Source organism: Aulonocara stuartgranti (genome assembly GCF_965226115.1).
Source record: "Aulonocara stuartgranti genome assembly, chromosome: 3".
Lineage (NCBI taxonomy): Eukaryota > Metazoa > Chordata > Actinopteri > Cichliformes > Cichlidae > Aulonocara > Aulonocara stuartgranti.
The window spans coordinates 26981427-26993844 of NC_138941.1; the positions used below are offsets into that span (position 1 = coordinate 26981427).

General features: G+C 40.7%; 1 protein-coding gene across 2 annotated transcripts in view; it reads right to left on the bottom strand.

Annotated features, from left to right (window-relative positions):
* Positions 1-12418, bottom strand: part of dock11 (dedicator of cytokinesis 11) — an 80416-nt gene that overhangs the window by 10041 nt on the left and 57957 nt on the right. For both annotated transcript variants that reach the window (XM_082525977.1, XM_082525976.1), the window contains 8 exons: positions 11586-11801; positions 9893-9950; positions 9136-9242; positions 7680-7802; positions 4892-5005; positions 2911-3057; positions 2347-2557; positions 1639-1829 (listed from right to left, as the gene is read on the bottom strand). In XM_082525977.1, the coding sequence (XP_082382103.1) occupies positions 1639-1829; positions 2347-2557; positions 2911-3057; positions 4892-5005; positions 7680-7802; positions 9136-9242; positions 9893-9950; positions 11586-11801 (1167 nt within the window). The remainder of the gene's footprint in view (positions 1-1638; positions 1830-2346; positions 2558-2910; positions 3058-4891; positions 5006-7679; positions 7803-9135; positions 9243-9892; positions 9951-11585; positions 11802-12418) is intronic.

The following is a 12418-nucleotide window of genomic DNA, read 5'->3' on the forward strand; positions in this document are numbered from 1 at the left end:
GCATAGTAGTGGGAGTGTTTTGACAGAAACTCCTACACGAAAGGAAACCGCTTTAATTCCATTAGGGAGGTTGTGGGAAGTATCCATAGATGCAAAGCAAGGCTTGACGGGACATCCAAGGTTAAAGCTGGCAGACTGCCTGACCAGGCCACACATCCTATGTGGTGTTAATAAAAAGTGTGGCCGGGTCCAGACCGCACAAGAAACGATGACACACTGTAGTTGCTCAGTAATTACATTTGCAATGTAAACGTGATTTCTAAGAAGCTTTCAAAAGTCCTGCGTGTCTTCTCTGATGGCAAAGTCTGACTTCTTTAAAAATGCTAGCTGACTGTACAGACAATAAGCTTCGGGAAATGTTTGTTTAGTGTGAATGGTTTCAGGAAAAGTGTGTTAGCCTCTGGTAAAAACTGCAATATTTAATTTAATAACTAATAGTTAAACTGCAAAAGCTAAAAGGAGACTGTTGGAGGGAGTTTCTGGAATCAACCCTTTGAATTTCCTTCGGTGATCTACAAGAGTGAAAACGTGAAAGACTGCGGCACTGAGAGAAATACCTAAAGACAGTAAAACAGGGGTTTCAGACACATTGCCAGCACAGCCTTGTTCAAGGGTAATGTCCACTGGGTGATTGTAAAAAATGAGGAAAAAAACACAAAGCCAGCAAAATTATCAGATTTTCAGTTTAGCACATCTTCTGCCTGGTTATCAGTTAATCTATTCCAAGAAAGAGCTCTGAGTCATCCTTAGATTTACAGCCCTATTACGGACAGAAGTTCAGCCATGGAGCTGTTACTTTGTAACTACTGAGTCAGTGAGGATTTCCCAGGTAACTGCACGTTTTCATCCTGTGCTCTGTATGACTGAGGAGGAGGGTCAATCACCCACCATCAGCATTTTCACTCAAGAATGACACTTATAACTCATCAACATGTAAAAGAAAGAAATAATACAAGTCAACTACAGATACAAGTCAACTACAGACAGAAAACTGAAATATCTATTTATGCGTAAATCTTGTTATCTCAACTAATCTGGAGGTACCTATGGCCAGTCAACTGAGGTTTCACCCCCTAAAGAATATATGCTTAATAAGTTATAAATACTATTTTAGTGGGAGTGTGCAAGAAATGCCATAGAACAACAACAATGGACAGTATAGCAAGTGCGGGAGAGAGTACAACAGTGCAGCGTCTAAAGCGTGGAAGTACTGACATTACTTTGAGTTTGATTCTGTAAAAAGTCACAAAAACATTAGCATCTGCTGCTGTTCCTTTCTTGGAGAAGTAATCAGCAATTGGTAGCTAATTACCATTTTCAAGTAACTTGACCAACACTGGTAATCTGTAAACTAAAACAACACAGATTTTAGAATGACCTTTCTCTAAGATTAAAGAAAATCTGTGAAATTCAAAACAATTCATCTCCCTGCCTTATGTGGTGTGTGCTTCTGATAGCTAGAGATACAAAGTGATGAGCAGCGCTGTCTTGTACTGGACCTTTTTATTAGTTAAGATGGGCTAGCGCTTATCGTTTCACTCTTCACAGAAAAACCAATGTAAAAATAATAATAAAAGTGAGTGATCAGCTGTGCAGCACATCTGAGAAAGTTTACATTTTGTTTTTTTTCGCCTTTACCTGCACAGAGACGCAGCCCTGCAGTTTGAGCTGCAGCTGGATCATGTCCACTTCCTGGCTGGAGCAGAGCTTGATCAGCTCCGCCGTCCGTGCCTTCATCTCATCTATGGCCACATCTACCGGCTTAAGCTCCACCTGCTTCTCAGCCACCACCTCCACCCGCTTCTTAACATATGGGAAAGTGTTGGCAGCTAAAGACAAGAGCGCAGGCAGAACCTGTTAGGTCATGTTGCGCTGCAGATACAACAAACAATGAAAGAAAAATCAACAAAAAAAGAGACAGTGACATGTTGTAGGGGTGAATTCAGGTGAATTCTTGTTGTCTGACATGCCCGAGCAGAAGTGGACATATGAACTTTTGTGTGCGCAAACAATGAGAGATACAAGCATTCAGCATACATAAACAGAAACAGATAAATAGATAAAATAAAAGGTGCTCTTCATTGCTCAGAGGAGACTAATGTCCAGCTGTCACTTGCTACAGTAACCAGCTGTTAATACATTTCAGTATTTATTGATAATTCAGTAGGCAGACGTGCAACTACAAAAAAAAAGACCCATGTTTCTGCACACTGCTACTAGGTGTTTTTTTTTGCCTTTGAAATGTGCAACGGCGGAGGAAGAATGTGTTACTAATGTGGCGTATCCACATGCAAAACTCTATGAGACGTTCTTCTCGTGTTTGCTTTCTAAACGTGTTCTATGTACTTATGAGGATGGTCCTCCTCTTGCACTGCTCCTCCACCCCGCCGTGCTTCTTCCCCGACAGCGTGTACGGCGTCTCGAACACGAAGCGGCTGATGTTGTGGCACTTCTCAAAGTCCGTCTTCTTCTCTGGCGCTTCCTTCTCCTCGAAGTGGGGCTTGACAAAGGTCACTTGGATGTAGGCAAACTTGGGGTCAAGGTCTTTGGGGTTGACCTGCAGGCAAGCAGTCAGCAAGCTAAATGAGAACGTCATCCAGAAGCAACATGAAGTCTTGTTATTAAAGAAAGAAAGATCACTAGATAACCCACTGAATTCTTCTGAAATCAAAAGCAGACAAAGAAACAGTCTTTAAAACCACCAACTGGGACTTCATTGAAAATCCACGGGGTGGAAACTGATCACTTTATGTTGGACAAATTTTCTGAGTAAACACCCGAGTGTGGCTTCACTGCCAAATTAATTATTTCTATTTCTGCTACTTTCTGCTTTCCACAAAAACAGGAGCCTGCCAATTAAAGTATTCCAACCGTCTCCCACCCTTTCCTTCCTCCATTTATCTACTGTACCTTATTTGAGTCTTGAATTATCTTGACATTTTCTGGCCCAAACTTTTCCCCGTAGAGCGTCAGCAGCCGCTGGGAGATTTCGGACAGGCCGGTCAGTTTGGGTTCTTTGTAAATGTACTCCTTCCCGTCCTCCTCCTCAAAGAAGCCCTGTTCAAAATACACATTTATATTGGAAAACATCTTAAAAAAACTTGGCAAAACTGCTTAGGACTAAATTTTCAACATTTTCTTCAATACAAATGTCCTTACTGATTAGTAAATGATCATAAAAGATGCAGTCACAGACCACATGGCGCATGCTGAAGGATGTCACATTGTACATGTTTGCTTTATTTTCCTCAAACTTCCTCAAATCTTGCCTATAGTCACTTTCTAACCGTTATAATTTAAGATTGTGTAGGTGACTGTTTTTACTCACAGCTTTGAATCACACAAAGCAAAGTTGAGAAACTGATTCACAGTTCTAAATAATCCTCAGTTACCTTCAACTTTGCCTCATTTATTCTTCTGAAAAAGTACTTTTTGGTTCCTCTTCCTTCAAGCCAAATGTCTGATTGGCTGATTGGCTGTCCTCACATAAATAGAAAGACTAGGCAGCAGGAGGGTGGGGCTTCTGTGCTCACAGATCGCCATATTAAAGACATCATATAAAGCCAAGAGGGAACAAACTGTCTGAAGCAGAACATTTAGCTTAGTAGTTCGCAGACCAGGGTTAAAGTCTGAATTTGAGACATTTTCCCAGAAAAGTGAACACACAATAATGTCTGACTACCCTAGAAATAAGGAGAAGCATTTCAAGGCCTAATTATCTCCCATCGAACAATTTACTTCTTTTACGTTGAAAAGCATAACGTCTTTTTCCTTACATGGACTGGCTGGAACATGACAGCTTCATTCAAATAAAAAAACACGGAACATCCTGCTTTGTATTTATATAACTGCAATGCTGAAATGTCCATCAAAGAGATTTGTACAGCTTGTAATTTCTTCCTGTTTGCTCTCCTGCACATGAGCACAGACAAATTAGCAGGCGTGCTGTTCCTGCTAACTGCCTGCTTTTGTAGTTTGAGTAAATAGATATTTGAAACCTCTGACACATGAAACAACTCTTCTTTTGCCTAATAGAGAAAAGCATAACATGGACACTTTTGAGGAAGCTCTATCTATCTAACCCAACTAGGATGGTGTCAGAAGAGAAGAAATGAATATCTGATACATCATTGGCTTCCCAGCCAACGATAACATAGCTGTTAGCTTAAACATGCAAAGAAGCCAGAAGTAGCCACTAATAAACCTAACAGGCGAGAATGACCAAAAATAGCAAAGTTTCACACATAAGTCTGAGGACTCCCAGTGGGGGAAATAATTATTTGATCCCTGCCTAAATTGCAAGTTTGCTCATTTACAAAGAAATGAACAGCGGCTAATTTTTATGGTAGTTTCATTTTAAAGGAGAGAGACAGAATATCAACTAAAGAAGTGAGAAATTAATTTGGATGTCAGCATTTTATTCTACAGTCGTGTCCCTGATGTCCTTTGACACATCTTTGGTCTTGCCCAAGGTCGTGGAGAGGTTAGACTGGAAGAGACGCATTACTATGTGAGATCCGGAGCATCTGTGACTGACTGACTGACTGAATGAGTGACTACTGATTGCAACCTGCGGGCACACAGCCAATCTGCAGTGGGAGCCAGAATTCTGTGTTGCAGGGGATCAAATGTTTATGTCCTTCAGTGACATGCAAATCGATAATGTGTTTTTTTCTGTGATTTTGGTCTCTCTCCATTAACATGTAAACGCCCACAGAAACTAGAGACGACTCTTCACCTCTTTGTAAGTGAGCAAAGAGGTGACAAGACTATTAGTACTGTTATTTATATTATTTGAATCATCACCAGGCCCCGTATACACTCAACATTTACATTTCACACAGTCTTCGTGAGTGTGTGGGTGCTTTCAGAAGCTGCTTGTTGACCTCACCTGTCCATAAAAGGCCACTCTGAAATAGGTCCCGAGCAGCCTGCGGCCCGACTGGATCACCTCCATGATCTTATTGTACGCTCTGTGCAGAGTTTCGTACAGTCGGCTTAGTTTCTGGAAAAAGTAGAACAGATGCCATCAGAGCTCGCCTGTTGTTAGCGATTGTTTGTTTATCGCAGCAAGTGGGCCGTACACACAAAGCCGGCACAGGAATTTGAGTTATGCAACTCGGCAAAACACACACGAATTAAAGTCTATTTGTTTTTGTATACAGAAAAAAAAAAAACTGCAAACCCACGGCTCAAAGAAGCAATTCTGTATATCAAGACAAACCAAAATATTATGACAGCTCTGCCAAACATGTCGCTGCTACATCGTGTGACGCCAACCATGACCTCCCTGGGCATGGACTCTGGACACCAGTCATGGTGTCCTGTTGTATTTGGTTAGCCGCTCATCCCTGATGTAGGTTAAGTACTGGAACGTCTGTGGATCAGACTTGTTCCAGCACAGCCCCCAGTAGACTAACGGCGCCAAGAAGGCATTGCTATTTCTGAGCCGCACACACATCCAGTGCAGGAGCCAACGCACTGCACACATTGTCATTTTGACATTTGGTTCATGCTGTTTTTCAATGCTGTTACAACATGTTGCCGCAGTGGAGCACAGTAAAGATATGACGGAACCGGTTAAGCAGGTACTTAAAAAAAAAGAGGAAAAGAGTGGGGTGAAATGCCGCGAAAGACCTCCTCCATTCAGAGCAAAGAGCTGCTAAAAGCACAAAATATAACCCGATATACTCGTGAGAGAAAGTGTAACACTGGGCGTTTTGAAAGGTCAAATTGGTATTTGACAGACTGAAATGAAGTTATGAAGCAGTAAATAATCTAACACAAACACCAGTGCCAGTGGCTCCTCGGGATTGTAATGCTGACATCTCTGATTTCAAACTCAAGATGCTTCCTGCATTTTTTAATTGTTTTTCTTGAAGTTTTTAAACACACAGGAACGTTTCGGTGAGCGCTCACAGTCCTCTACCATTCAATGCTTCAGACTGGTGCGCACTGAAGTAAAAGGAGATGTTTCATGCATCATATGACTCTTCTTCTGCACAAAATGATCCCTATTAGTGCCGCCTGCTCCAGTCAGAGACGTTAACAGATGATGATGATGATGAACTGGTGGTAAAAATCGACAGAGAAGATAAATATAACAGTGAAATGCAACACTGTTGCAAGCAAGACAAGAGGTTAACGCAGCAGGAAATTGTTAAACATGAGATTTAAAATAAATAAAAAGTTTCTTTTTGTTATAGTTATTTATGGCAGCTTTCTTAGTCACAAGGGGTCATCACAGCAGGCAGCTGCCACTTATTTTTGTGCCAGATTCCCTTCCTGCCACGACCCCGAAGAGATCTGTGTCACCTCAAACTGTGGCAAACTTGTAAATCACTGAAGCTTGGGTTTATTATCAAAGCGCTGATATTTGTTTCTGATCAGAGATTAAAGGTCACCAATAAAACAGGTATCCTTGGTATGCCTTCTAAGCAATGTTCCCTCTAAGCTGCGCACAGAAAATCTGCGTTGCGCACAAAAAAAATCTAACCTGAATTGAAATTAAAATTAAAACTTTAACAATGCTGTATTGCAGTGTTAGTGAGTGACTGGCTGCTCCCATATGGGATTAGAACGATGCCACCTTATCCCATAGTCCAGCCAATAATGCCTACGCAGCCAATCAAGGTCGTTGACAACCTATGACAGCGTCCTTATGTGCCGACACCGGTGTTTTAGCTGGCAAAGCGGCGTGGCTGATGTGGAGTGAAGCGACGTTAATGACAACGTGTACAACCATTGGAGATGTGAGCAGGACAGACGGAACAATTGACGGAAAAAGTGTGGACTTTATACCAGTTTTTAAATTGTGTTGATCGGCCACGTAAAACCAGATGCAATGTTTGGTTTTCTTCCTGAATACTGGTTGTTTATATTTACTGCGGGAAGAAACGATTAAATCGGCGTTAAAAAAAAAAAAGGCTCGAAAGCACTCTCCACCTGTGAGCAAAAACAAACTCCAGAGTGATACATCTCCTGTTGTCAGGCCTGCATCAGGCTGTTGTTCTCCTTTATCTCATAGTGGACAGAAATAATTTTTTGGAGTGGCACAAATAATTTTTGTGCCATCAGATTTGATGCAGAACAGCTGATTGTTCTATAAATAGTTTGAAATGTTTATTTAAAAACGCCTTGGCTGCATTTAAAAAAATAGCTGCAAAAAACTTTGTTGCTTGCCAAACTGAGTTACTTTTTTGAAGAAGTAACTATATAATTAATTGCCCAACATTGGTCATTATTTACTGTATTTTGCAGACAGAGAGTTACAGGACACTCACACAGACTCATAATACAAGCCAGAGCTTTATATATATATATATAAAAAAAAGAAGTTGTGTTTTCGAAATTGGAGTTCAAGTTATTTTTGCTTCCAATAGTGTTAACATATTGGAATACTAGGTCATGAACAAGATTTTTTAAATTTTCATGGTAAGTGGGCTAAAGCAGTTAATTAAAAGTAGTCTAACATAAATGTAAATGCTCTAATTTGATTATTTTAATAAACCATGAAAATATGCACTGTGAAGGGATGAAATGACGTCCCGCTGTGCAGGTAAAGTTACTGAGAACTTCATGTGAAAGAGGACACTTCTGTAAATGCAGGCCATTTCCTGACACTCACAGGAACACAGCCTTATGCACGACGGATGCGTGTAAGGATGATGTCACGCTACCTCATATTCGTGGCGCTTCTCATAAATGGGGATAACAAGTTTGGCGATGTGTGTGATGACTTCGTAGCGCTCAGCTTTCCACAGCGCGTCCACGCAGACCTCCAGGTGTTCCACCAACACTTCCTAAACAATGGCAGAAAAAGAAATGTCCTTAAAATGTTAACACTGATTCATAAAACGGGACCCATTATGCTCATTTCCTCTTTTATTTGTGGACTCTGGTAGAGTAGCTTTGCATCATTTACAGTTTGTACTGAGCCTTGGGGCAGCCCCTCAGTTCATTCTCTGTCTGAAACAAGCCAATTAGGCTCCTCCCCCTTGGACCAAGTTTTTCCTAGATGGTTCACTCTCACAGCCAGTGTTGCATATGTAACATGACCAAATTAAAATTAAATTAAAATTTAAGTTTAGCTGCTCCTGCTAGAAGTCTTATTATTTTTAACACCTGTTTGTGAATGTTGACTCTTCCCATGACAGTAGCCTATTCAGTCTGACACGTCTTCACATCTTCGGTGCTGAAACATTTGGATCCTAAAAATGTCTTATATCTGCTCATCGTATTATTTGAAAGGTCTAATATAAGTATCCACCACTGTAACGGTGCTGAACACACTGATTAGGAAACCCCATTTGTTATAAAAACAAGAAAACTCCAAATATTTTAGAAATCTAAAACTAAAAATTATGTTGTTTTTTATTAGATTAATAAACTGAATTCACAGTTTTAACCCTTTAACCCGTAGTGGTCACTACAGCTATTCAAAGGCTGTTTTCTGGTATTTGTGTCAGTGTTGATGGTATACTCGCACATAAGCCAGTACATTGGACACTGATGTGTCACTCCTAACACGTTCTCACTCTCATAGCGTAACATTTTACGCTAGGTGACAAATCGTTGGTATATTACACTTCCGGGCACCTAATACGTCCCTATATTACGAGATCGGAAACATGAGAACCATTTGGAATGAATCTACACATGTATGTTGGTTTTACTTAAATCAGCGGGAGCATCATTCTACTGGATTTCTACCTGTAACCCGGCGTGTATCATAAGAACCTGTCACTCCATACCCAGCAACCCACTGGTCAGCCAGTGGACATGTAAAAAACTCTTTGAAACATTTTTTTCATGCCTAAAGACGAATAAAAATACTTAAGAAAAGAAATCCTGATTGAGGTCGTCATAATTCATGCATGAAAGGGTTGAATCCAAATTTGTGTTGAGCACAGTGGGTCCTCTTTAACAAACACTCTACAGTAGAGATGGCCAAACAGATTTTTGATGCTTTGCTTGAGAAACATAAATCCAAGTACAAAATTCAGTGACAAATAAGCCGTTTATTTTTGTTTCTGTTTGATTTGAGGTAAAACGACTGTTTAACTGGGTTGTCGGGTCGATCTCTATATCTTCAGAAAATCTTAAATAAGCATTTTTCCTGAACAGGTGCCACACCTCAGTGTAATAGACATCCTGCATGCCGGCGTCTTCCTTCATGGCAGCTTCCTCGTCGATGTTAAAGGTGATTTTCTTGAAAGCTGCCAAGCCGCTGGGGAACAACTCTGGTAAGCAAACAGCAAAGATGAGTGAGGAAAACAAAAAATGTTTCACATAAACCTCCACTAGAACATTTTCTACAAAACACATTTCTATTTATTTATTTATTTATTTCCCCCAGCAGGTGTGGCAGGTGTTTTTGTGACACTGAGAACTCACGAAAATCCAGATAGGTGTGAACCACAACCAAATGAAACACATGAAAGGTGGATATTCTTCGATTCCCAACATGCTGTAACTGCCTGGTGATAGTTAATCTACCTGATGGAAGGTAGCTTCAGTTCATACGTACCGCTGGACTAAAACCTAAACAAATTTTCAGAGATAAGCTTTGTCGTCTACCAACTGTTGTCAGCATATCCACCACACATTTGTTTGGCGGATTACAGAGACTTACAGCCAGTTTTGCATAAGATAAGGATAACCTAAAAAAATAACATACGGCATTGTGAGAATTTGCTTTTGCGACTCCACTGTGCTGTGGAGTGTTTGCACATTGTGACAACAGCGAGCCACAAACAAACTGCCAAGTATATCACCAGGAGGTCCACAGTAAAGGCTGCTTCACGAGTTTCTAGCAGATCAGTTACACTAGGCACACAATGCCAAGAAGGATCAAAGTATTTCTTGTGTACAGAAGGGCGGGGGACCTTACTTTTTCTGTTCAGGTATTCCGCAACCAGCGCAGCCACGTGAACATAACACATCGCAGCCTGTGGAGACAAGAAGAGGCCATCATGAACAGAACACACTGAAAAAAAACTTTTTAACATCAGGGCACACTGTTTAAATGCAGCTGGCAATTGCTCAATAATATTTCAAGCAACATAACATCATTACACATGATTTTCGAGGCTGCATTTAATGACTTTTTTGTGTTCAGTCATTCAGGCAGATATCTACAGCCACACCTACCACTGAAACGAAACTGTCTTCTCAGACTGTGCGAAATAGCTGTAAGGCATGAAAGCCATTTTTGACTTTCTCTTATCCTTTACTGAAGCATAACCCAATATGTTTCTCCACAGGAAGAGACGTGATGTGGAATAGACAGTAGCTGAAAAGCTCAGCAGTTCTTTTCACTTCACTCATTTAATTGTACATAAAAATGTTCATCCTGTTGAAACCCATGTGGATAAACTTGACATGATTTGACGTGTAATTAGTTTTTGTGTGGCTACATGTGCAGCATTCAATTCATTATTTAAATATTTAGTAATAAACATCAATTACAAAAAACGTATTCAGGAACACTGCACATAAATGTGTATTTAAACTGTTATAACCTGTTACTGTAATGTATGTAACAAGGCCACAATAAGCTAACACGATAATTCTACGCCTATATGTTGCAAATAAAAAGAATAGCAGCTCTACATAGAATTATTATCATGTTGACCCTCACATCAATAATAAATCAATAAATCACTGAGCTGACCTTGAACACCTCGATGTCTGCTAAACTGCATCGCTAATTTGACCGCTGTCCACACACCTACAAAGTCCAGAACACACGCACACAACGCTACCAAAAACCTCGTTGGCAGAGATAAAAACAGATCTAATGTTACAATCCCTCTGGAGTGTTTAAATTAACTGGCTCACTTTATACTGAAAAGTTTGAAAAATCCTTTGAGAAAAGTCCTTATATAAATATCAACTTTTAAATAACCAAATAAATAAACTTGACCTGCACTTAACAGCGCATCAGCTGCACGACCCAGGGTCAAGTTCTATATCAGTCTTCACCTTTGAACTTGCTTTCCCATGATCTAATCCTGACCAAGCGTTTCCTTGTACAACATCGGGACTGGATGTATTCACGGTATTAATATGAAAATTTTCATTTGAGTTTCATTTGGCAGAGGATGCAGCATTCAGTTTTGTTTCTTAGTCACCCTGAATAACCTTTTGCTGCAGCATCACCAAAAACACAAAAACAAAAGAAAAGGGGACAAAAAGTAAGTGGACTTGTACGTTTAAAGTTTCATTTAATAACAATAAAAATACTAAATGCTGAAAATACTCAAATACATGTTGAGCTGGGCCTATAGATATTACAGTGTCCAGTTTGAAATGACAGCATCTTGGATTAACTTGAACACCACTGCAGCTGAGAAAGGAAAACATGGCCTGCAGGACTAATTCTGCAGGTCTCATTGTCTGTGTACCAGACAGCGTGAATGTGATTGATGTGCGATCAAAGATGTCTGGTCAAACAACACAACCTGCCTGTCCGCGTTATTCTCCTACAGACCGCTATCCACATGACTGTAACAATACAAAGATAATGACTAAAAAGGGAGAGACACAGACGTCAGAATCACTCACAGTCTTCCTGTTCATACCTCTGACAAATCTCCATTTTTGAGGTGCGCTCTGGCCATGCTGTCCAACCAGGTCCGCCTCAGCTCAGGGGTGCTGGCGTAGGACCGGGCCAGGCTGTACTGGAGGTCCAGCAGCATTTCAGGATCTTTTTCATGCTCTCGCATCTGGGCTGTAGCCATCAGAACTGTGCGGATCCGCTTGGTCAGACCCTTCACTTCTGAGGGGAAAGCTGTGGACTGCAGCAAACATACAGACACTGGTTAAAAAGGGAACAGATCTAGGAGGAAACAGGAGCTTCAGATGTGGCCTGCATCCTGCTGCTAGACTAAAATTAACTCCTTTAAATGTTTTAAGTGCAGCGTGGGGGATGACTTTCTAATCTTCTAAAAAAAGGCTCTTATTCTGATAGGAGCGACAGAAGACAACATGCAGGTCATCCATATTGTGTTCCAGCCTTCATTTTATGTGTGTTACTGCTTTGTTACATTACAGTTACATTACATTACAATCTTACCTATGCATATGGTTGGCTCGTTATGTAAGGTCCTACCCACAAGAAGGTGCAAGAGACGTAGGACCAGATTTACTCTGCATTCAAATACTAATATTGGGGTTTACTCAACAGCAATGCACAGAGACAATTTAGTGACTACAGGTGTGAATGCAGTAGCTTTTGCTGCTGCCTGTGCTTCCTGTGTATTTGTTTCCTTTTCAGAGCATCGTATCTGGGGAGGAAGCTATTTACAGGAATCGCACGAAAGCGTTTTTGCCAAGTTGAGCCAAAACTTGTCGGAATTTGCATCTTTGATAGTTGCCATGAAGGCCAATTTGTTTGAAATGCCGGAGGGGGGAA